At 37.5% G+C, this 26,366-nt stretch overlaps 2 protein-coding genes and 1 pseudogene across 6 annotated transcripts; all 3 read left to right on the forward strand.

Moving 5' to 3' along the window:
* The window catches only part of LOC137709509 (G-type lectin S-receptor-like serine/threonine-protein kinase At1g61500), a 34,559-nt pseudogene extending 30,685 nt beyond the window's left edge, over positions 1 to 3,874 (forward strand).
* A 1,889-nt stretch (positions 3,875 to 5,763) lies between these two features.
* LOC137709473 (LEAF RUST 10 DISEASE-RESISTANCE LOCUS RECEPTOR-LIKE PROTEIN KINASE-like 1.3) lies at positions 5,764 to 22,097 on the forward strand. Of its 5 annotated transcripts, XM_068448566.1 has the most exons (5): positions 9,858 to 10,797; positions 19,734 to 19,757; positions 19,853 to 20,191; positions 20,292 to 21,193; positions 21,767 to 22,097. In XM_068448566.1, the coding sequence occupies exons 1-5, from the start codon at positions 9,993 to 9,995 to the stop codon at positions 21,794 to 21,796; spliced, it is 2,100 nt and encodes a 699-aa protein (XP_068304667.1). In that variant the 5' UTR covers positions 9,858 to 9,992; the 3' UTR covers positions 21,797 to 22,097. The 5 variants fall into 5 exon arrangements, with proteins under 5 accessions (XP_068304668.1, XP_068304667.1, XP_068304666.1 ...); XM_068448567.1 differs by lacking the exons at positions 9,858 to 10,797; positions 21,767 to 22,097 and adding an exon at positions 5,764 to 6,689 and having other exon boundaries at positions 20,292 to 21,520; XM_068448565.1 differs by lacking the exon at positions 21,767 to 22,097 and having other exon boundaries at positions 9,859 to 10,797; positions 20,292 to 21,520.
* Positions 22,098 to 22,922: 825 nt separating this feature from the next.
* LOC137707779 (UDP-arabinopyranose mutase 3-like) lies at positions 22,923 to 24,384 on the forward strand. The gene is made up of 2 exons (XM_068446702.1): positions 22,923 to 23,313; positions 24,130 to 24,384. Exons 1-2 carry the CDS (start codon positions 22,987 to 22,989, stop codon positions 24,382 to 24,384), a joined length of 582 nt encoding a protein of 193 aa, XP_068302803.1. The 5' UTR covers positions 22,923 to 22,986.
* The last annotated feature ends 1,982 nt before the right edge of the window (positions 24,385 to 26,366 follow it).

A 26,366-nucleotide genomic window follows, 5' to 3' on the forward strand; every position in this document is an offset into this window, starting at 1 on the left:
TTAGAATCCACACACACATAGACATCAGTTCTACCTTTACTTCTCCACCAATCCTTGAAAAATTCACAATCCTTTCTATAAGTCTTGCAATGATGACACTTAATTTTAGAAACATCTTTGGGTTTAACATTAAGATTGTTAGACTTAGAGGGTTTAGTATATTTGGCAGACTTACCGGACTTACCTAATTTGCCAAAGAATTTAGATACCTTACCAAAGCATTAGTGGTCTCTTTATTCCCAACATGCACAAGGTTCACAGATTGAATCTCTTTGCCTTTTTCTTGTTTTTGTTGAGATTCCTCTTGCACACATTGAGCAATTAATTAACTCATCAACAATCCATGTCTTGTCTTGAGTATTATAGGACACCTTCAATTGACTGTATTTTGCTGGTAGTGCTTGTAGAATCATGATGAACACTTCTCCTTCTAAAATAGGAAAAAGTTAAGAAGAGCGCATAGTTAGATTGCCAGCGTAACAAAATTTTAGCACAGGAGAGCACATTATTTGTGTCACATACCCTTAGAGTTCGTCTCTTTTCTCTCCATCCAATCAATTCCATAGTGATTACATCCAAATTCTACCTTCATTCGTCCACCCACTACACTTTTTTTCTCCTTCTGTGCTATGCTAAATATTCTCCTATTTTCTGTTCTTAAACTAGTAATCTAACTATGGGCCCTTTTAAATTTTATCTTATTTTCTAGTAAGTAAGAAATTTCCGCACACCATTCCAAGTGCATTATTTATTTCCACACACCATTTTCTACAAGTGCGTTCTTCTAAGTTTGCTCCTCTTCTTTGTTTTCTTAAACTAGTGCTATAACCATGCTCACTACCAAATAACTTTCTCACTCTTATTGTGGGCTCTCACAATTCCATCCAATTTCTTTCATATTACCATGACAAAACCCATGTGGCTTTCCATGGGAAACGAAACTTCAAAGTGCGTGCCCTCTTTTTTCTGATTTCTTAGTATCATCTCCAAGTTCTTTTCGACTTGGTAACCAATTATTTCTTCATAATATTCAAAGCTGGGGGCAAATGAAAGATGAGTTCTGTTTTTATTCTAAAAAACAAATAAAGCTTCAGAAGAGGTAGACCCAAAAGCGACGCTGCTGTACAGGGACAAGGGACAGTGGAAACTTTGTTGTCAAAGATGATATAAGAGCTGATCAATTGTTATAGCAGAGCTCTGATCACCCTTGTGATACCCTGCTACGAAGCCAGCTCCTGGGATACGGTATTAATTCTGGAACGAGGACTGCCATGACTTCCTGGAAAAGTGAAAGCGATCTGTCAACTGAGATATTCTTGCTTGTAATTTCCCAAGAGACGCCGTCACAAATATTCACCAATCTGCAAGTGCTTGAAAGGGTTCGTACCAAAGTCAGAAGGGAAATGGAGCAGTGGAAACTGGATGGGAGGGTGTGTGAGGAAAACCAAATTGTTTTGTGAGAGGTACACAAATAAGTCATTCACATTGAGAGGAAAAGAAGATGATGATGGGTTTCTGAAGCTGGTAGGGTTCAAAGTACCAGATTCTCATGAGTTTGTGTCCTTAGATTCTGACAGCACATCCGCCGACTGCAAGACAGTGCGCTAAATAATTGTTCTTACAAAGCGTATGCACTTGTTTTTAAAATAGGGTGTTTGGACACTCATATGCAGGAGTTTCCCTCTGACGGCGTAGATGTTTATATTCGCCTAGCATGCGCAGAACTAGCAGATGAACTAATGATACTAGTGCTTGATGCCTTTTTTTTTTTTTTTTTTTTTTTTTTGTTCAAAAGTGCTTGAAGCCTTGGACAAATCAAATTATCAAGCAGTAACTTTTCTTTTCCTATATATCTCATGCTTGTTTTTGTATTGTAAATTTTACAGGTAAAGGAAAGCCAATAAAGTTAATTGTGAGCCTTACGGTTGTTTGTTTTATCGGTGTATTGGGTGCCATAGTGTTCGGTTTGTGCAGGATGAGAGCTAAGCAAAAAGGTAATTAAGTGAAAGAGATCAAGGTGTTGGATTAATATAATGCATTAGCAGATTATCTCTCAAAACTTTGGAAGTTGTTTTGCTTTGATTCAGTGTTCGATGTGTATATTTGCAAAATCAGGACACATCAAAATAACAAGGAAACACATCAAAATGACAAGGGACACCCTTCAAGAATATATAGGTGGAAAACATGATCTGTCTGAGTTACTGATCTATGATTTTGATAGCATATTAGTTGCTACGGACAATTTCAGCATAGAAAACAAACTCGGGCAAGGAGGCTTTGGTCCAGTTTATTGGGTAATTATTATTATTTTTATGATAGGTACAGAGAGACAGACATGAATGCAATGATTTATTTGTCGACTTTGTGTAGGGTAAGCTAGCAGAAGGGAAGGAAATAGCAGTAAAAAGACTATCCAGTACCTCAGGGCAAGGTGTAGTGGAGTTCAAGAATGAAATGTTATTGATCTCCAATCTCCAACACAAAAATCTGGTCAGAATCATGGGTTGCTGCGTTAAAGAGGATGAGAAGTTACTGATTTATGAGTTCATGCCAAACAAAAGCTTGGATACTTTTCTTTTCGGTTAGTTTCAATTGCACTTCACTGCAATATCTTATCTTTAGATTCTAATCGGTGTATTGATCGATTGTTTGATGATCAGATTCGACGAGAAGAGCAGTGCTTGATTGGGGTACACGTTTTAATATTATTCAAGGTGTTGCCAGAGGGCTTGTTTATCTCCATCACGATTCGTATTTGAAGGTAATACATAGAGATCTAAAAGTGAGCAACATTCTTTTGGATGAGAAAATGAACCCAAAAATTTCAGATTTTGGATTGGCACGTTCAATTGAAGGGACACAGAATTTAGAAAATACTCAGAGAGTTGCGGGAACGCGGTAAGATTCATGCCTTTTTATATATTGTTGAAGATGTTATTCGCAACCAAAAGTTCTAATGGTTAGCATTGCATCAAGAAATCTTAACCGACTCCTCCTGTTTGGATTAAAACTGCTAATTTGTTGCATCGATCACATTACATACGTATTTTTTGGTAACATTGTTCTTAAAAGGAAGAAACCAAACACTTATGTCAGCTACATATATATTAATGAGTTTCATGTTCGCGCAGTGGATATATGTCTCCGGAGTATGCCATGGGTGGAATATTTTCTCAAAAATCTGATGTCTACAGCTTTGGGGTCTTGGTATTGGAGATTATTAGCAGCAAGAAGAATACCGCCTTCTATGTCTATGATCGACAGCTAGGCTTACTAGCCTATGCATGGCAGTTATGGAAGGAAGGCAGGGAATTGGAGTTGGTAGATGAAATGCTGGCGGCTGATTCATATTCAGCTTCAGAAGTAATGAAATGTGTGCATATTGGGCTGCTTTGTGTACAGGACAATGCGATGGATAGGCCGAGCATGCCGGATGTAGTTTTTATGCTAAATGGTTCCACAACTATAATTGGTGGTGCACAACCTAAGCAGCCTCTATTCACTATCCAAAACACAGTCTCTCATCCTCAACCACAGCCTGCGAATACTTTCCTCACAAATGAAGCTACAATGACACTGATTGAAGGACGCTAAATGTATGCTCCTGAGGGTGGTGGAGGTTGGCCAATCCTGCTTGCTTATGCGGCATATCTGTAATGCCCTTTATGTTTTTGAGGCACCCTTCTGGACCTATATATATTTCCGTTGTGGATGGATTTTGTGAATGCAATTTCTACTCAGATAATAAAAAAAAATTGAAACTATAGTTATACTTTTTATTTGGAAGGAATTAGAGAGGATTAGCTATGAAGGAAATTCATCCCTAGTAATCCTACATTATCGAGAAATTGAAACTCATAAGTTTTCTTTATGATTAATTGATCTTCTACGTTTTTAGACGAACATAATTTTTACCTTAATTTAGCAGTCTATCTATTTTAATTTAATTTTAGATATCAAACGAGGCTTTAATATAGCAACGGTTGAACTATAAACTATGGTTGTTAGTGCAACAGCATGGTTGTCTAAACTATGGTTGTTAGGCCCTTTTTCAACTACTACTTAATTAAAAATAAACAACCCTTACAGAGAGCCTTCGAGACCGTGGATGTTGGAGAACAATTCAAAAATAAACAAATATAACAGAAATAAACAGAACTTGAAATTCTAATATTTTATTTACCAAATATACTTGATGTGCAGAATGAAATTATATAATAAATACATAAACTAATGTAATAATATCAATGATACTAACTTGATTATAGAAGGTAGAGGCTAGCGAAAAAGCTATGTCCTTCGAACAGTATTTTCGTCCCACTCTTGTGCTTGTGGTTCTACAACGTCTGCTCGACCAGGATACAACTACCAAATTCTACAACCCGCACCAGATTATAGAACTCTAGCGAATTGCTTTGTGTGTTTACTCTCTGGAAATTTTGTACGGAAGATAAGGAGGAAGAAAAGATGATTCTCACTTGGATACTGTGATTACAAATATATAGGCTGTTTCACACCCTTTCAAATACCTGTTCAGTGTATTTGAAAGCACACAACTCTTTCTAATAGCTGTATCTTTTAATCAAAAAGTACAACTCTTTCTAACAGCTATGTTTTTTAATCAAAACGTTTTTTAATTAATAAATTAATTAAAAAACTTAATCCGAAAATTAAAATTAATGAATCTGATTAATTTTAAATTCCAAGGCTTGATTAATTAATATTAATTGTATTTAGGCTATATTATATTCAAGCCTAATTCACACAACCATAAGGCTGTATTTGAAAGCACACAACTCTTTCTAATAGCTGTATCTTTTAATCAAAAAGTACAACTCTTTCTAACAGCTATGTCTTTTAATCAAAACGTTTTTTAATTAATAAATTAATTAAAAAACTTAATCCGAAAATTAAAATTAATGAATCTGATTAATTTTAAATTCCAAGGCTTGATTAATTAATATTAATTGTATTTAGGCTATATTATATTCAAGCCTAATTCACACAACCATAAGGCTTATGAAAAGGGAATAAGCCTATATAAAGGCTTATGAAAAAATACTATTGACCAATGGTCCAAGTTCTAATTACTAAGAAAAGGGAATAAGCCTATATAAAGGCTTATGAAAAAATACTATTGATCAATGTGGGACAAGAGAGTCTCAAACTCCAACAGGTGATAGGTAGGTGGGAGTGGATGAACGGGTACCATCTAGTTTTTGAGGCCATTAAAATGTCTTTTCTTGTAGGGAAGCGCTTATACGTAAACTAATTTGGCTTGACTTGTAGCAAATAACCCCAAACAATAAAAATTACCCGTAAAGCCAGAGGAGAAGAAAATTCTAGATCTGCGTAAAATAAAATCTTTTGATCAAGTCAACAAAATTTTATGAGGCATTAAGACTCCAGGCTATGGTATTATTTTTCTTTAGTATTTTTTTAGTGCGTTCAAAACACAAGTAATATATCACATATTATTATATAATTGGAAGGACATTTGAAAGAAAAAAATTTCTTCAAATTATATGATGATTTGTAGTGCACAACTCCGTATTTCTGGCTAATTGAAAATCTTTGCATAAAAGTTGGAGTTTAAAAATTAGATTGGATGGCTAGTTCAATACTAAATTAATTTAAAATATTACAGGTAATAAAAATAAATAAATAGAAAGATAAATAGTCAACAAAACGTCAAGTACTCATAATTTGTCCCACCCTTTCTCTTTTTTTTTTGGGTTAATTTCCTTTCTTTGAATAAGCTTGTCCTATAACGTCACTAGCTCCTTTCCTCTGTCTCTAGTTCCTTGCTTTTACCTAGTGTCACTCCAACTCCTACTCCAACTTCAACCACGACCAACTTAATTCATTTCATTTCTACCAAATACTTCCACTTTCCCAAAATATGAATTCCTGGCTTTTCTTCTCATCCCATTTCGCCTTCTTTGTTTTCATCAACTTTCCTTTGTCCTCAAGCTTCGATTCGTACACAAATTGTAGTAACGCGTTTCACTGTGGAGACATCACACAAGTGGGATTTCCCTTTTGGGGAGATGGAAGGCCGGAGAGTTGCGGCTATCCGGAACTGAAGCTAACATGCGCGAACGATGTTACCGCCATTGAGATTATGGAGGTCAAATACAGATTGCTGAAGATTAACCAAGGTGACCAGACACTCAAAATTGTAAGAGATGACTACTGTGACAAAGTTTGTTCGCCGAAGTTTGGGGATACCAAACTCAATTCCGAACTTTTTGACTATGTTATCGGGTCTTCGGACGTCACTTTACTCTATGATTGTACTTCTAGCTCAAAAGTTGCAGATTTCAGCTGCCCCGATGATGAAGCTTATGAGGATGTGGCCGCAATACCTGCAGATGTCCCGCGACCTCCGATCTGTAAGTCAAAAGTGGTTGTTCGGATTTGTGATGCAACGGGTTTCGGAATCTTCAATATACAGAACGCGACGGCGCTTGAAGCTGTAGTGAGGGAAGGGTTTGAGGTGAAGTATAAGGTGGATAGTGAAAAATGCGGTGAGTGTGTTAGTTCAAAGGGTGTTTGTGGCTATGATTGGAATTTGAATGAAACTGTTTGTCATTGCGCAAATCAAGCTTCTGAGTCCCGGACTTGTTCCGCCGCCACAGCAGAGGCCATAGACAATCCAGCAGTAGTGCCACCGCCAGCTAAAGGTATGAACTAACAACCCAATTAGCTATGCTTAGTTTTGCATTTTAAGCTAAATTTGTTTCTAATTAATAACCACTGACATTAGAGGGAAGGGAAATACCATTAGGCTAAAAACTTTAGGCACTTGGGTTCCATACATCAACTTTTTCTCTTTTAGTACTGTGATCGATCGTTTTTCAACTTGCATAGAATCGGTATTGAACTTATTTTGATTCATGATTTCCGTACGTATTTACCAACACATATGGAATAAAAAAGCATGTGAGTTCCACATTACAGTTCGCAATTCAATACCTGAAAATCAAGAATTACATTGATCAGGCGAAGGTAGATGATCCTACCTCATCTTCTCTTCCTATTCCGAACTTCCTCTATTCGAAGTAGGTAAACATTAATCAGTACAATAACCACCTGCATTACTTTGTTTTGTCTATGGATTATGTGACTCCATTAAACATATGCCAAATCGAGGGAATGGGAACAAATATGGTTAGGAAATGCTTGAACAGCTAACTGATGTAGGAGCCTTGGACAGTTGCCAGGAGAGTTCAGTACCCTCAACCGAGTGTTGAAAGTACTAATTTTTAGGAGACTGCATAATTTTTTTAGGAATACTTCAGTCCTTTGTCAATTTCAAGAATAATTTAGTCTGTTACTAGCCCCACACATACGCGGAAGGAGTAATTTCTATTAGAGAAATGGTTAGCAATGTGACCATCAACTAATAAGATATTTGAAAACAAATGAAATAGCAGTGAGAGAAAAAGAGAGATGTATAACTGTGAAGCGTGTTATTTCATCCTATTGTGCCTTTGTTTATAGTAATAGGAAATTTCTTATCCCAAATAGGAATATAACTCTAATAAGATAATATATAGTCTAAGAGATATCTTAGATATGATAGGATTTACACGATCACATTACTGTAACAAAAAACAAATTATGGACGGACCAAAATACAGCTAGGCAGATAATTAATATTAACCTTCCATAACAATTAGGGGGACATATACTTTAGTGGTTAAATTAAGGCTTAAATTTGTCCGAGTTTGATGGCTTGCCCTTTTCAAATTATAATGAAGCTAGTTCAAGTTGGAAAGATCAAGTCTTAATCGTGAATTGTTTTGTCAATATATTATAATAGGAATTATTGAAAAATTTCAAGAGTTTTAAGAACCGTTTGATAACTATTTCGTTTTTAATTTTTAAATCGAATTATACATAGTCAAATATACAAATAAGGGTTTTATTAGTGGTTGATTACTCTAGTGGTTGTGGCATTTTTTTCAACTCACACTAACATTTTAAGCTAAATTTGTTTCTAATTAATAACATGAATCCCTAACTCACACTAACATTAGAGGGAAGGGAAATACCATTAGGCTAAAAACTTTAGGCACTTGGGTTCCATGCATCAACTTTTTCTCTTTTGGTATTGTGATCGATCGTTTTTCAACTTACATATTACTTGCATTGAATCGGTATTGAACTTATTTTGATTCATGATTTCCGTACGTATTTACCAACACATATGGAATCAAAAAACATGTGAGTTCCACATTACAGTTCGCAATTCTATACCTGAAAATCAAGAATTACATTGATCAGGCGAAGGTAGATGATCCTACCTCATCTTCTCTTCCGAACTTCCACTGTTCGAAGTAGGTAAACATTCATCAGTACAATAACCACCTACATTACTTTGTTTTGTCTATGGATTATGTGACTCCATTAAACATAAGCCAAATCGAGGGAATGGAAGCAAATATGGTTAGGAATTGCTTGAAAGGCTAACTGATGTAGGAGCCTTAGGGAGTTGCCAGGAGAGTTCAGTAACCTCAACCGAGTGTTGAAAGTACTAATTTTTAGGAGACTGCATAATTTTTTAGGAATACTTCAGTCCTTTGTCAATTTCAAGAATCATTTAGTCTGTTACTAGCCCCACACATACGCGGAAGGAGTCATTTGTGTTAGAGAAATGGTTAGCAATGTGATCATGAACTAATAAGGTATTTGAAAACAAATGAAATAGCTGTCACCTGACCACATATACTTTAGTGGTCAAATTAATGTTTAAATTTGTCCAAGTTTGATGCCTTACCCCTTTCAAATTATAATGAAGCTAGTTCAAGTTGGAAAGATCAAGTCTTAATCGTGAATTGTTTTGTCACTATTATAGGAAATATTGAAAATTTTCAAGAGTTTGAAGAACCGTTTGATAATTATTTCGTTTTTAATTTTTAAATCTAATTATACTTAATCAAATATACAAATAAGGGTTTTATTGGTGGTGGATTACTCCAGTGGTTATGGCATTTTCTTCAACTCACTGCGTCCTATGTTCAAGCCCTCTCTCTTCTCTTTAATGTAAATTACCGTAGAACATCGCTTATATATATATATAAGCCCTTGTATCAGATTCCTGCCAAAACTGAGTCAAGCCAATAGTATTCAAACAAAGCAGGTAACTTCTTACAGACATAGCTTGAGTCAGCAGATAAGGAAGTCTCAACTCACGCCAATATCAATTTCTAAGTTCCTAACAAAACCCTTTAGCCAGTTTGATGAAGATCAGTCATGCCACTTAGGCACTTACAACTAACAAGTTAGCTGCACTGTTATCCTCCCCATTGTGGAAGAAAGAAGAAAAATAAGAAAGAGTACCAGAGTAATGAATTTAATATTTTGAACAATGCCCTGTCTCTTTCTGTGGGGTCGTTATCCCACTCAAACCAACCATTTGAGGAATCTTGTCTTTATTATTTTCCATTGGGTCCATCATCCCTTGACTTTGGTACATTGCTTCTGGACAACATTTTTTTTTTTTTTTTTTAAGAAGTTTGATGTTCTATTGTAAAATTACTTGACAATATGGGAATAGCCCAACTTCTTATAAGCACATGCAAGGTCCCTTCTCTCATCAATGTGATTTATTCTCAACACTCCTCCTCACGTGTGGCAAATATTCAAGTCTAACGTGTGGACAATACAAATGGATTGACATCTAATAAATGATTTTAGATGGAAATAATATTAAACTAGTACGTGCGTCTTCGGATAGGCCGGTGTGCAAGAAATTCAAATATGAACGATGAAAAGAAATGAGAAAAAGACATAGCAGAAACAAGAGAGGGAGGCAACTGTTTCATTGAATATGTTAAAGGGCCTCTATTTCAAAACTTGCAAGTTGGAACGACTTATATATTAAAACGAAACAAGAATGCGGACTCTTATTCCTTGTACTAGTTCCCCATTTCATTTCACGCTCCAGTTTCTTTGCTCAGCTTTTTCCTCCAACATCCATCATGCTGTCCTTTCTGCTCCAATCTTTGTTTCCATTTCTTTTGATCGCTTCTTTCCTTTCGATCAACGTCAAGTTAATTCTATGCCAGGATGGTGCACAATTCACTAACTGCAGCAGCGCTATCAATTGTGGTGGCGTGGGAAACATCTCGTACCCCTTTTATGGGGTAAACAGAGCTAGTTACTGTGGTCAGCCAGGGTACGAGGTCCAATGTCTAAGCAACGTCCCTGTGATCAACATGAACGGTCTGAGCTTCAGAATTCTTGAAATGAATTCGACCACTACTCCTAGGACTGTTAAGGTTGCTAGGCAGGATTACTGGGGTAGTATCTGTCCGCCGACTTTCGTCAACACCACCCTCAACTTCTCTCTGTTTAATTATGCCTCTGGTTATACAAACATGACGTTTTACTACCGATGCAATATCAGCATAGGGCTTCCTAGTACGCAGTCCTGCAACATACACAATACAGTGAGCCCTGTTTTCTATGTGACACGTTCGATGGTTGAGCAGACATCTTCTATCAGCTGTACAGATGAGGTTATTGTTCCGGTTTATACAGAAGCTGCTCAGGCTTTAGAGGCCAGTCAAACAACCGTCAGCAATGCGGTAAACGGGGGCTTCCCGTTGGAATTGGAGATTGACAGCAATCAATGCAACAAATGTGAGGAATCAGGAGGACAGTGTGGGCTTAACACTACTACTAATTCTGGATTCAGCTGCTTTTGCCGAGATCAGGCCTATGCAACCATATGTACTGAAACTAGTAATTCAACTCAACCCGGAGCCGGAGGCGGAAGCGGAGGTACGTCTGTCCCTTGTCATTCTCATATAAATTACACATTTGGAACTCCTAGCTATTTTAGATGATTAGTCGTAAACTGTGTTTAAGTAGGCTTGTGTGTTAGAAAACCCAGGTTGAAAATTCGAATGCAAGCAGAGGGAAGGAACCTAGTACAGTTAGAGCCAATTGTTTGCAAAAAAAGCAAACAATTGATGGATTTGTTTGGTATCCATGTTGGATTCAATTTTTTGGGTTTGGGAAACCAATTATTACTAAATAATGTAGTTACCTTAATCATCGAAAACTATGAGTTGTTTTTCGAATTGAATACCAAACAACTCCTTATATTTCTCCCAAATGTTGCTCGAGCCAACCCCAAAACCCTCAAGATTGTTCATGTTTTGGTCATTTTCATCCTTTGCTGGTGCCATTCTTGTGAACCCATTTTGTTGCTCTTCCCACACCGCAAAATTTTTCTTCTAAATTCCAGTTTTACATCCTACAAGCGGTCAAATAAAAGTTTAGGGTGCTTTAGATTTAACTCCTTACAACTGTTGAATTCTGGACATAAACCCACCTATATTAAAACGTCCAAATAAAACCCAAATTTTGAATTTGATGCCATGTAAGATAAAAGATATCCATACATTTAAATTTATTTACAACACCATGCCACCAACATTAATATGGCTATTACGATTTTTTTTTTTGTAGACTTTTAATTTATTGTCTTTTGTTTGTCAACAACATTCAATAGTTTAAGTTTTTTTGTTTTGCTTTTATTATTTTTTTTTAAAAAAGGTTATTTTCTTCTTTTATGTGAAATCGCCTAATCCAAATCTAATTAGTTCAATATACATTCTATTGAAAAAGTAGATACATTAACTTGTGAAAATAAAAAAAAATAAAAAAAGGTAAAAATAAACTAGTAGATACATTGTTTCTTGTAACAACTAAACAATAGTTACATTATTTTCATTAAAAAAAAAAAAACAATATGTAAATTTTTTTTTTTTTTAAATTGCACAATAGGTACACAATTTTCGTAAAAACTAAATAATAGGTACTTTATTTTTGGAAAAAAAAACTAGTAGAAACATTGTTTCTTTTAAAAATTAAACAATGAATTTATAAGGTAAATTAGTTTGCATGTATTTTGCATATATGAGTTTGTTATTATGTAGGTAAATTATTTTTCATGTATTTTACATATACGTATATTATTTTTTCTTTTTTTTAAGCAATCTAACATTTTAAAATTTTAATAGTAGGTGCACTATTTGAATCAAATGTTTTTTTTTAGGTAAATTATTTTGCATGAATTTTACATATATTAGGCATTTATATATATATATATATATATGTGTGTGTGTGTGTGTGTGAGAAATAATTTACCTACATTAATATGTAAAATATAATTTTATTGACTTAATTAAGCATGTATAATAACATATATTAGACATGTTTTATGTTATTATATATTAGGTAATGAATTTATAACATTAATGTTTTTTTTTTGTAAAATCATTAATTCTCCCTTACCATGGCATTAATTATATACATCAAACATTCAAATAGGTTTTATAAAAAAATAAAAAATTCAAATAGGGGTATTTTAGGCATCCAAATTTTCTTTAATGTGTGAAGTCAAATATAATTAATGAATTTGCTGATATGGAATCTAGTTAATATGTTTTATTCAAGAAAAAAGCTTATGTCAAATTTTATGTAGAGAAAATTAAGTTTTAAAAGCTAAATTCATATTTTTAGAAAAGTCCATATACAAAAAGTTAAACGCTTTAGTTCCATCGGAAAATACATCTAACCTACCGTACAACTATACAATTCCCCCGAAAACGCGAGCCGGCCTTTGTTGACTTTGATGATTGTAATCTAAGTGCAGAGGGATTAGGTATAACAAAAATCCAAAATTAAGCCAATTTTTCTATTAAGGCGGCTGATCTGTTCGACAACCAATACCTATTTCCTGACGAGGCCACTACGCAAAGTTGACCATAAAATTAGTTACAGACTTGGCCGCCAAAGCTTTCCACTAACATAAGCACTCATAATTAAATTAAGGGTTAATATCAGTTTTACTCAGAAATTTCTTGATTTTCAATATTTGGTACATGAAGTTTTTTTGGTCTCAGTTTGGTACCTAAAATTATAATTCTAGGACACTCTCATACATCCGTTAAGTTTTCAGTTAAAACTTATGTTAACTGATGACGTGGCGTCCACTTGGGCAATAACTGGACGCCATGTATCAATATAGGCCCACTTGAATATTAATAAAAAAAAAAAAAAAAAAAAAAAAAAAAAAACCCACCCCACCTTCTACCTCCCCCCAACCCCCTCCCTCCCTTCTTCCTTTGCAACTGCACCCTCCCTTCTCTCCTCTGCAACCCGCACCACCCTCCCTCATCTCCTCTGCAACCCACACCCACCTCTCCTACCTCACCTCACCCCTACTCCCTCCCTTCTTTCCTCTGCACCCACCCAATGCTTTATACCTGACCCACCTCCACCCTCTTCACCTTCCCTCCCTTCTCCCTCCTCCATCCTTTTCACCTTCACCCTTTGCAAAAACCCTAATCCCCAAAATCTGAGGAACACAAATTCGAAATTCGATCCGGAGTAGATACGGATCGCGAGCCACTCGAGGGGAGAGAAGAACCGAAGCAAGGGAGCCACCATGTGCCGTTGTCAGAGTCTAGTGGGGTGGCGGCAGGGGCTAGGAATGCTCAAGAATCGGTTAGGATTTGGGAATTTATCCAAATTAGGGATTTGAGTCAACGGGGTTTTTGATAAATTTCAAAAATTGGATGGGTTTCTTGTTGAATTGGAATTCCTTTGGGTGGGATTTTGTTGGGTTGGGTGTGCGGGGAGGGTGGGTATGGGTTGCAGAGGAGAGAATGGAGGGTGGTGCAGGTTGCAAAAGAGAGAATGGAGAGAAGGGATGCAGGTTGTAGAAGAGAGAAGGGAGGTAGAGGGACCAAAGGGTGCAGGGGATGAGGTAGGAAACAAATGGGTTTTTCTTTTCTTTTCTTTTTTTTTTTGGTTTTTTTTTTTTTTTAATTTCGAATTTTTTAATTTTTTAATATTCAAGTGGCCCCATATTGATACATGGCGTCCAATTATTGTTCACGTGAACGTCACGTTATCAGTTAACAGAAGTTCTAACGGAAAACTTAACGGATGTATAAAAGTTTACTATAATTATAACTTTAGGTACCAGATTGTGATGAAAAAAACTTCATGTACCAAATGTTGAAAACCAATAAATTTCAAGGTAGTATATTGAGATTAACTCTTAGATTAAAGTTCCAAATAAAACCTTCTATTTTTTAATATTAAAAAAATAATAAATAACAAAGATTTAACCTAACGTTTACTTACTTCGTCACGTCTCCCACTTTTTTTTTTTGCCTTCTCAGTCGTCCTTTGCAGATGGCAATGATTCCACATTCATCTTGTCCATTTTTTCAACGAGTTTGATTAATACCTCTCTCTCTCTCTCTCTCTCTCTCTCTCTCTCTCTCTCTCTCTCTCTCTCTCCATGGAAATACATCTCTATCCCTTCCAGAACATGTCTTTACTCCTTGTGATCACAACTACCATATGCCTTTTTCATGTCCGAAAATCTTCGGCAGCGGATTACGATCGATACCTCAACTGTAGCGCATCGTTCCAATGCGTAAATTTTCGGGATGTTCATTACCCTTTTTGGGGATCAAGCCGGCCAGATTATTGTGGCTACCCCGATTTCAAGCTCAACTGCAGCGGAGATGCTCCCGTGATCTCATTTGACGGCCAAGATTATCGAGTCCTCGATATAAATCAATCTACAAGTACTCTACGGGTTGCTAGAACGGACTTTTGGAACAACCTTTGTCCGGTGTCACTTGCCAATACAACCATAAAATCAAGCCGTGTCAAAAATACATCGGATGTTCAAGAAGTACTGCTGTTCTACAACTGTCCCCCGCTTGACATTCCTCTTCCAATTCAGCCCACAAGTCAATTCAGTTGCAGCATAAACAGTACTGCCACTTCCAATAATTACTTCGTCACAAATTTAGGGTTGCCGAATATAAGTGGTAACTGCAAAACGACTGTCACTGCCAGCATTTCTCAATCCGCAGCTGCAAATCTGGTGTTGAATTCGTCCAAGGATAATCTGGTTGCTGCACTTGACTCCGGGATTGGGTTGAAGTGGGATGCAAGCAATACCTTGTGTGACCAATGTCGAGGGTCAGGGGGTCAGTGCGGGTACAATATATCTTCAGCTGAATTCACCTGCTTCTGTAAGGATGGACATACTCCCTCAAACTGTGAAGGTATGCGCCTAAACATCTTTCCACTATGTTTATGATAGAATTAGACTATCGTCTAACCCAAAACCAATTAGCAATATGCGGAATAAACTTTAGATTCCTGACTAGGATTGATGCGCTCAACAATCTGGGTCTTAGACAATACGCTGGTGTTTGAAGGGTTAGATTGACGCCCCTTTTTAGTTTTTGTCCTCCAATTTTAGTACTTTGTACTATGGCAATGCTTCCTCAGCAACCAATGCGCTGCCTCAAATTAGAGAACCATCTGCATTTGTTAGAACAAGTACATATTCTACTCTAACAAGTTAATAGAGTGCACGGATATGAAATTAGAATTTGATAGAGTGCATAAATTGTCGTGCAGGATTTTCTTAGATAGCTAAGAAAGTTTAAATTACCATTTTAGGATGGTTTTATATCCATTTGTTTTAGGCTTTAGCACGTATTCATTTGTTTTTTGTTAGAGACTAAGGAAAATGCATGAGAGAAATGATAGATGAAAGAGGGCGGAGGAAGGATATGGTGGAATGCGGAAGTAATCTATTCGGAATTAATAGAAGAGACGGACTTTAAGAGCATGTAACACACATTATGTGCTCGTGCGCCAATTCTCTGTTTTTAACTTTCTTCTTTTCCTAAACTAGTGATCTAACTTTGTGCTATGCTAAATTTTCTCCTATTCTATGTTCTTAAACTACTTTTTAAAATTTTATTTTATTTTCTAGAAAGAAGGGAATTTCCGCACATCATTTTCTCCTTGTGCATTCTTCTAAGTTTGCTCCCATTGTTTGTGTTTTTTTTTTTTTTTTGAACAAACGATATTATCTATATTAAGGGGGAGAGGGTGGACTTAGCCTCATAATGGGTTAGCAATAATGTGGTTCAAATTCGCCTTTGGTAAAAATCAAACTTTAGACATCTCACTTACAAGTGAAGAGAAATACAATTAGACCATAGTATTAAGTGATTGCTCCCATTCTTTGTTCTTAAACTATGCTATAACCATGCTCACTACCAATTAACTTTCTCACTCTTATTGTGGGCTCTCACAATCCCATCCATTTTCTTTCACATTACCATGACCATGACAAAAGCCATGTGGCATTCGATGGGAAACTTCAAGTTGGGTGGGTGCCCTCTTTTTTCTGATTTCTTAATAAAAGCATTTCCAAATTATGCTTCTAGATTCCAATCTCCGTTTAGGGTGGCCATTTTCCATGCCAAAACAAAACCAACTCACTCATATCACATGTGTGTCATATGTAGGTGCATTTTTAGGCCAATGCAAATAACCTTGGCAGAATGTTGAGATATATTGCTATTAAAAAATTATTTTTGTATTTGATAACTTGTTAGTTTCTCAGCAATATTAACACAAGAATTGTGATTATGTGATATAGTTTGCATCCATTAATCAAGAGAATGCGTTATACTATTTGCATAATTTTTTTGTATTTGTTTTTTTTTTCGTGTTTTATTATTTTTGGTGTTCGATAGGGTATATTAGTGCTTTTTTTTTAGTGTGGTATGTGTTGGGGATAGATTTAAGAGAAATATTAAGGAGATTGTCTCAAAAGTGAGACTCTTCATGAACTCTCTATCACCTTATGTTTTTGCCAAAATATTTTATTAATGTTAGTATGAGAATTTATGTTAAACTAGGAGGTCGCAGAAAGTTCATAAAGAATCTCACTTTTAAGAGGGTTTCTTTAGCATTTCTCTAAATTTAAAGTAGGACGATATTTGACAAGGGCTCCTAATACAAACAACATAATTCGCACGGTTAATTCGCTTTTCTTGTCATCTAAAAATTATTTTAGAAAGCTGCCAAGTTCCTCGTACTAGATGTCTAAATAAATCGACCAAAAAAGAAAGTCTAAACAAATTATAACGTTGAAATTAAAATTTAAGAACATTTGCTTGCTTTGCATTTGAAGATCTTTTGTGTGTAATTCAGTTGCAAACACTTCTGCCAAAAATTTCTTAGGTACAACTTTTTTTAATTTTATTTTGGGTCAAATTTCTTAGCTAGGTACAGTTCAGGGAAAATTTCTTCGATGTTTTGACGTTTGTTGAAAAAAGCACATGCATCACATCATCCCACATGTTTAATGCATTAAACTATTAAGGAAAAGGATCCGGATCATTTTCATGGGGATCTAGGGGATCGTGTAATCATATTCGTTAATTGTATATCGTTCGGTTAATTTTTGTAGGGTTCTATTTATATTTATTTTTAAATTTTAAATTTTAAATGATTTCTGATCGCATAATGTACGATGAACGAATATAATTACAAGATTACGGGATCTTGAAAAAAGATCCTCTTCCGGATCCTTTTCCAACTATAAAAAGGTAGATCCATTTAATCAAATTCTTGATGCAGATTGTTCTTATTTAATGACCTAATATGCTTTAACAATACCTATACTTGGTCAGTCAAACATGGCTTCATGTGCGCACTCGTTCACTTTTAGGAAAAATCTTCAGCACACCTCTTTTGACTTAGATATGGTGATATACTCTTTGTTTAAGTATTATTTTTTCATTTAATTAGGACTAACTTAGTTTACTATCATGAAATTTCTTAGTTTTTAACATTTTATATATTAAGTTTTTTCGTTCTAGTCTAGTACCTTAAGTCATAATTCTGAAATGAAAAAAAACTTGATATATGAAATGTTGAAAATCAAGAAGCTTTGGGACAGTAAATTGAGATCAGAGGAAAAAAAAAAAATTTAGTATAAGCAATATTTTACACTAATCTACACTAAAGAAAAAAGAAGAATTTCAACACAAAACGCAGTAAGTTGAATATAAAAATCCTAACTACCCGAGCAATCTACCACTTGCTATTCAATTTAAAAACTAAAAACAAACAACACACGATTAAAATAAGTATGAAAATCTCATCGGAGATACGTAGGTAGTAGAAGTCTTCTACCTAGAAAATCAAGTCTAAAGATTGTATGGCATTCTCTTAATCCACATTGCTTGACTCAAACCTTTTAATAGTTAACCAAGAGTCATACTAATTCACAAATACATAACAAGAATTATAGAATTTAAAGGATAAATAACACTAAAATAGTTTCTAAATTACCAAAATGCCCATCAATTATTGAACAAATATAATTCCATACCATACAATATCTATTCTAAAGTAGTAGGAAGTGGGCTAAACTTTATAATGAGTTTGCTATAATAATATTGTTCAATTTCGATTTTCACGAGAATCAAACATAATACCTCTCACATATAAACGAAGAATAACACCATTGAATCGTATTAATACCAACATTAACTGAAAAAAGGAAATCCATAAAACCTAGAAAACAATACAATTTTGCCAGCAGCCCCGAAAACTATTCAAAAGCGGCGTGCAATCCGCTACCCCGAGATAAAAGTCCAACAGTTCCAAGTCAACAAACCACAGCCCACCACGTTCTCACAAAACCTCCACTCTTATTAAATTTCATCACTTCCCGCCTCGTTCGCCGCGCTGTCGTTTCATTCCCCCTTCCCTCAATGCTCCCACTCCTCTTCCTCCTCTTCCTTTTCTTTTTCTTCTGCTCCGTCGACGTTACGACGTCATTCCCCGCCGATGCCGACCTCTCCAACTGCACCCAAACCTTCGACTGCGGGCCTTTCCGGAACCTCACCTACCCCTTCACCGGAGGGAGCCGCCCCTCCTACTGCGGCCCGCCGGAGTTCCACCTCAGCTGCGTCGATGACTCGCCCGAGTTGACCATCTCGTCGCTGAGCTACCGGGTTCTCAAACTCGACCCGGTTCACCAGAACCTCACCCTCTCCCGCTCCGACCTCTGGAACTCGACCTGCACCAACAAATTCGCGAACTCGACTCTCGAGTCCGAGTTCTTCACCTACGATGAGGACGACGACATGGACATCACCATTTTCTACGGCTGTAATTCCACCTTAATCACTCCTAAACCTAATAATTGGTTTTTCTGCGACCTTAACTTGACTTTCGACGACGCTTATTACGTGATCGGGCCGGTACCGCTCGATCCTATCGTGAGCAGGTTCAAGTGCTCCGTCGGGATTATGGTGCCGATTCTCAAAACCACGGCGGCGGTGCTGGTCGCCAACCGGTCTCTGTTTGGAGAGGCGATCATGACCGGCTTCAATGTCAATTATACCAACCCGTACGAGAAGCAGTGCGCTAAGTGTCTCAATGTCTATGGGCTTTGCGGGTTTGACTCGGATAAGAACCGACCCGTTTGCATTTGCGGCAATCGAGTCTGTAACCCAGCAGGTATTTCTTTTTCTGGGTATTGTAGAGTTTACTTCTAGTAGTTTTGGGCAAGTTTTAGGTTGTGCTTGGAGTGCCCAAATTTGAAAATTTACTCTGTTTTGGTATTTTCCCTACCTCACAAAACGTGGAGCCTTCTTGACTTGGTATCACCCTTTAGAGTGTGTTTTGGTATCGTTCTTGGATCCAATTTCTTGTCTTTTCATTTTTAGAAGTCAAATATTGACACACGTTGTATCTACAGTTTGTTAAGTTCCTGCATGTAATCCTAACTTCCAATTCAAGTTTGGATAAGATGATGTTCTTTCTATTAACATTTTGAATCTGTTTGGCCATTTCAGGAAATAAGCCGCATATCAAAATAGGTAATATATCACTTCATTGACAACTTATTGTAATGTTTCCAATGGCATCATGGGACGGAGATGAAAATCTAAACAATACTTTGTTTCATCTTCAGGTCTTGCTGTAGGAGGTGCAATTCTTTTCGGCGTTTTCGTAGGGTTCTATGTATATTATTTCATCCAACGCAAGAAGAAGAAACTTGCTGCACAGACTCAAAGCAAAGAGCTTCCTACACCCCTTACTAGCAAGGATGTTACTACTCCCTCGACTGATCTCTCGCAATTTCAGAGCATCCCGTCTTATCCCTCTTTTACCTCCAAGTCTGACTACGATAATAAGGGGAGTACTTACTTTGGAGTTCAGGTCTTCAGCTATAATGAATTAGAGGAAGCCACTGAAAATTTCAACCCCGCTAAAGAGCTTGGAGATGGAGGCTTTGGCACTGTTTACTATGGTTCGAAAATACTTCCTTTTCCATCTTTGCAAGCAATTTAGCTCACAAACAGATAATCTTGGTTTTGTTTGGTTAAATGTTCTTTTAATTGTTTGTCCAGGTAAGCTACATGATGGCCGCGTAGTTGCAGTGAAGCGCCTCTATGAAAATAATTTCAAACGTGTGGAGCAGTTTATGAACGAGGTCGAGATCTTGACTCGTCTTGAACACCGGAACCTTGTCAAGTTGTATGGATGCACCTCAAGACGCAGCCGAGAACTCCTCCTTGTTTATGAGTATATTCCTAATGGGACAGTGGCTGACCATCTCCATGGGAAACGAGTGGAATCCGGCTGTCTTAGTTGGCCTGTTCGATTGAGCATCGCCATAGAGACAGCTGATGCACTGGCTTTCCTCCATCGCAATGATGTTATACACCGTGATGTCAAGACCAACAATATTCTCATAGACAACGACTTTTGCGTGAAAGTGGCTGATTTCGGTCTGTCGAGACTGTTCCCCAACGATGTCACCCATGTGTCAACCGCTCCACAAGGGACTCCCGGCTATGTCGATCCTGAGTATTACCAGTGCTATCAACTCACAGACAAGAGTGACGTATATAGCTTTGGGGTGGTCTTGATCGAGCTTTTATCGTCTTTACAAGCCGTGGACACCAACAGGCACCGGCATGACATAAATTTGGCCAACCTGGCTGTCAACAAAATCCAAAACCATTTAGTGAATGAGCTGGTGGATCCTCATCTCGGCTATGAAACAAACTACTCTGTTAGGCGAATGACAACAGCTGTGGCAGAATTGGCTTTCCGGTGTTTGCAACAGGAGAGGGATATGCGACCAACCATGGACGAAGTGTTGGAGGGTTTGAAAGCAGTCCAAAACGAAGATCTTGGTTCAGAAAACGGCGAAGCAGTGGTGCTGGATATCCGATCAGACGAGGTTGGACTATTGAGGAATATGCCACCCCCGCTTTCACCGGACTCGAATGGAGCTGATAAATTGGTTAGCGGCTCTACCACACCTAGTTCCTTTTAGCAGTAGAGATTTCCATATCCTGCTTCCTGTTTTTTTCAGTGAGCTTCAGCCTTCAGTTCTAAATTAGATGGTAAAAAGTATTGTATACACTCATAAGCAGATGTTAAAACTTAATGTCTTTCCATATTGGTTGGTTTTCGTTTGATGTTGATACAAGATACTTTGGAGAAGCATCATCACTATTTGGTGCATGCTAGGCGGGCATTGTACATAAACATGGGAAACCGTCAGTGGAATTTGTGTTTGTTCTTATTTTCTTATCAGCTTTACAGACCTAAGTTTAGTTAAGTTGACTGGAGCAGTGTGTTCTATCTTCTGCACCCGAATTTGAATCTTCTCTTTATAATTTAGATAAATTTTGTGTAATATCATTTGTCAAAAAAAAAAAATACATGGTTTTTTTGGTAATTCACTCCTTTAAAAATGAATTTTTTTTCTTTCAGTAATTCTCGTTATATAAGATTAAATGATAAATTTGGCATTCCCAAAAGGCCCAAAATCCAGTTTTAACTGTTTCTTCTCTTTTCATTACCTCTACAGGTTTTTAAGAGATGGGACAGAACTATTTAACCCAAGTCATGCTGTTGAGAGCAATCTAGCTGCTTCTATCCTCCAGATCGTGAGATTGATTTGGTAACTTGTAACTCTAGGATGCCACAACACAAATTGGTACTGCCGGATTGGGGACTGACTTGGTATAACGATGACATGGTACAATACTTTCTTCACTACACGGTACGACATAGATGAACTTGAACTGTACGGTATTTTGGGCTGCGGTTTGTTTTGGAGCTTTAATTTGAGTCATTTTAATGTACTATACAATTATGTTACATATTTATGTACACAATCTACTAATATTTATTTTCAATTCATAAATAAATATTTCAACAACAAAAAAAAAAATCATATAATTGAACATTCATATCTTATTGTGTAATAGATATAGGCAAGTTTGGTAACTAATGGTAACAAAAAAATATCACCAAATGAGAATATTACATGTGGACGGTAAACACCCAAATAAACGAGATCGCCCCTCGCTTACACGCGAGCAAGAAGCCAGTCTAAGGGCTAGTTTGGGATTGTTGTGTTTTAAAAAAAAATTGATTTTGTTGTGCTTTAAGAATAATCTATTGTATAATAAAACATATGAGCGTTTGGTAAACTGTTTGCTAAAAGTTTTGTAAGTATTAAAAATCGTGTAAAAGCGTATGGTAAATTTTAATGTCGCATCGATAGTTATATATAATGACAAAAATAAGTATAGTAGTGGAGGTGGTGGCAACGGTAGCTATGGTATGGGCAATGGTGGCAATGACAGTGGCAATGGTGGGAGTATGCTGGTGGTGCCAATAGGATGTGGTAGCAGTGGTGGTAGCAGTAGTGATGGCGATTGTGGTGGTCGTGGCAATGACAGTTGTGGTGATGGCGGTAGGGTTGGGCAAACGGGTCTTGGGCCCGCGGGTAGGGGCGGGTATAGGCGGGTCGGGGCGGGTACGGGGCGGGTCCTGTTTTTAAATAGGGGAAACGGGGCGGGGCGGGCCTAGGTAATGGCATTCTAGGGTCGGGCCGGTTCCAGATTTATAGAAAAACGGGGCCCCGAACCGGCCCGTTTGTAATTGAAATGGACGGCCCAGATTGAAAATAAACATACCTTCCAATCATGACCGTTGGTTTTAGGTTTTAGTCTAAACTCCAACCCGTCTCTCTCTCCCTCCCTCTCTCTCGCTCTCCGTCGGTGAGAAGCAGCTGCAGCCATGGCGCAGTACAGCAAGGTCGCCCCGACCCCTCTGCTGAAGGACGAGCTCGACATCGTCATCCCCACCATCCGAAACCTCGATTTCCTCGAGATGTGGAGGCCCTTCTTCCAGCAGTACCACCTCATCATCGTCCAGGACGGCGACCCGTCGAAGGTGATCAAGGTCCCGGAGGGCTTCGACTACGAGCTCTACAACCGCAACGATATCAACCGGATTCTGGGTCCCAAGGCGTCCTGCATCTCCTTCAAGGACTCTGCTTGCAGATGCTTCGGCTACATGGTCTCCAAGAAGAAGTACATCTTCACCATCGACGACGATTGCTTTGTAAGTATCGCTTTTGGGTTTCGAAAACTTGGGATCTTAATTGGGGCTGTTTTGGATGTGGGATTTGATTTTTGAGTTGAAAAGGTTGGATCTTGGTGGGTTTTGGGAAGTGGGTTTTGTTGGGGTTTTCGAAATCTTGTTGTTCAATTGAATTTCGATTCGACTCGAATTGATTAGTTTGTGATGAAATTCTGTTGCTTTTGTTGTTTAGATCTGTTTCTGCTGCTAATGTTTGACTTACCCTCATCGTTTACTTTTGTTAATGAACTTTACTTGCTTTGATCTCTGTTTCTTTCGAGTCATATTTTAATATCATAGTTGCCTTTGGTTTGATCCGTTTCTTACCATGAGTTCTTTCCGTTAGTGTACTTAAAGTCTTGTGTAGAGATGTTGTTTGTTAGTCATTGTCTTCTGATCCGGTTTCGGTGATAGCATGAATTATATAATTGCAATTCTATGATATCGAAGCTTTTGAAAGATTTGTATTGTTTTCGTAAATCTTAGGTTCAGCACTAAGCTAATTGATATACTGTTTACTACATTCACAGATCTCCACCTTGCACTCGAGTCTGTTCGAATTATTGTTAGATTTACACCTAAAAGTTTCGGCCCGTAAATATTGATTAAGATTAAAACGTTTAATTTCGGTTTCGTGTATTCGTAGTTTGAGTAGCTGGTGTTGTGTATTTGGAACTGTTGCTGGAATTAGCAATGTTATGGTGCTGCTAATGTGTTTCAGATTGGATCGATATCCTTAAAATTCTTGTGAAATTGAGGTGTTATAACTTAAGTATGGTACTCTTTGTGAAAATGCAGGTTGCCAAAGATCCTTCTGGCAAAGGTATCAATGCACTTGAGCAGCATATCAAGAACCTTCTGTCTCCGTCAACTCCATTTTTCGTCAGCAGGTGTGTGGTGCAGGGGAACCTTGAGATTGGAAGTCTCAGAGAAGTTGATGTTAAGTCTGGGCTTCCTGCCACTACAAGTACTGAAAGATTGGAACTTCTTGACGATGACGAGCATATTCTTAGCATTAAAATAATTGGTGGGGATCACAGACTTAGGGTATGAAGACTTTGATATGAAGTTCTGTGTTCACCGGAGTCTTTGCATATCCTTTTATAATTCAGCACATACTTCTCTTTTCCTTTTATTTGGTTGCACATTTCTCAGCATACAAGCTAAAAGGTTAACTAGTTCACAAGATTTTGATATGAAGTTCTGTGTTCACCGGAGTCTTTGCATATTAGTCTGCATTTTTTTGTGCAGATTGCAATCTGTGCAGTTTGCAATCTGTGCAGTTTGCAATCTGTGAATATGTACAATTTTTTTTTTCTTTCAAACAACCAAAAAAAAAAAAAAAAATGGACCTGTGGACCCGGCCCGAACCGGCCCGTTTCAACCGGGCCGGGTAATGTCCGGTTCTTATATTAAAAAATGTAATCCCCGGCCCGGCCCGCCCCGTTCCCTTTGAACCTAGGTCCGGTCCGGTCCCTTCAAAATTGGGCCCGGCCCGGCCCGTGCCCAGCCCTAGATGGCGGCAGTGATATAAGGTTAGTGGTCACAGTCATAGGTTGCGCTTGTCGCTTTGTTCGTCCAAATGTCATTTTAAAAAATTAATGAGGGTATTACAAGAAGTAAAATAATTCATTAAAAGCTCAACTCCATTTTTTATGAGGCCAACGTTAAAAGCAACTTGCAACCATCTTTTAAAAATACATTGCTTAAAAAATAAGTAAGATATTTTATTTTCACCGAACACTTTTCTTTATCTCTTGGAACAGGGAGACAATGAGGGTTTATTGCACTGCTAACCAGTTTTGCCCTCCCATTCTCAAGTGAAGGACACGCGAAAGCAAAAGAGGGGAACAAGTTATGGAAAATGCGTATCCAAATACGAGACTGACTACCAATTCAAGGAGAACGTCGAACTTACCTTCGAATATCACATCACACAAATCGGAAGAGCGGTGGAGTTTGAGGCTTCACAACAGGAGGAAGTAAGCAACTACTTCCATCCGGCCCTTCAAGCCTGTGGTGCACCAAAGCAAGACCAAAGTGGCAAATGGTATATATTGTACCAAGACTTCAAGTCCTACCTTGGCGCATCCTTGACCCAAGGGCAATAGCTCTCCAAGCTACTATTTTTCTTTAATTTTATCTCTATGTATATTCATTTTTATATGCATGCATGAGTCCTCCACCATCTTTTATACTCTTACATGATTTTTTTGTGAAGTAGAATCATCAGAGGCTTAAAGTACCGACACAAAAATGTGTGTCAAAATGTGTGTCCTCGGATCCTAAATATATAAGAGGAGCTTGACTCCTTAAGATTGAGGAAGAGTTCTTCGTTCGATTCATTGAATTTCATGTTTATGATCAAAACCATTTATATTAACAATCACTTGGTAAAGATCGTTTCTACAAAAAAATCAATTAAAACTAAGTTTGCTTAGTCAACTAACAATACCAAATAGGTAGATGATTCATAATGCTTTGATGGAATCCATCCAAATTTTTTTATTGTTTGATGACTATGATCTCATATTTTATTGATTTTTTGCAAATATTATCTCTATAGAATGATTTATAACAACTCGTCTCGGAATTTACGGAACGGAAAGGTATTTTCGTAAATTTTCACTTTGGGCTAGATATTTTGAAATGAGATTGCTTTTGGTCTTAATTGGTGTGCCCATGGGGGGGCCCACCCTCTGATTTTGTCCCCGGCTCAATTCCACTTTCCCTCTCTTCTCTCTAAGTTCCCAGTCCTCTCTTTCTCTCTCTCTCTCTCTCTCTCACTTTAACTCTCTCTCAAAATAGCTCACTCTTCCCTCAACCTCTCACAGCTCACTCTCATCCTCTCCTCTCCCGAGTTTCACACACAAGGCACCACACCCACACACACCAACCTTATCACCCTCGGACCTCTTCACCTCCTTCGTTCCTCTTCTCCCTTTGTAAACTAGGGTTGTAGCACCATGGAAACCGGTGCTAAAACTTGGTGAAATCCGGCGAGCATCAACCTCCGATTGGGTGAGCCTCGGGGT

This window comes from Pyrus communis, chromosome 11 (assembly GCF_963583255.1).
Source record: "Pyrus communis chromosome 11, drPyrComm1.1, whole genome shotgun sequence".
Taxonomy (NCBI): Eukaryota; Viridiplantae; Streptophyta; class Magnoliopsida; order Rosales; family Rosaceae; genus Pyrus; species Pyrus communis.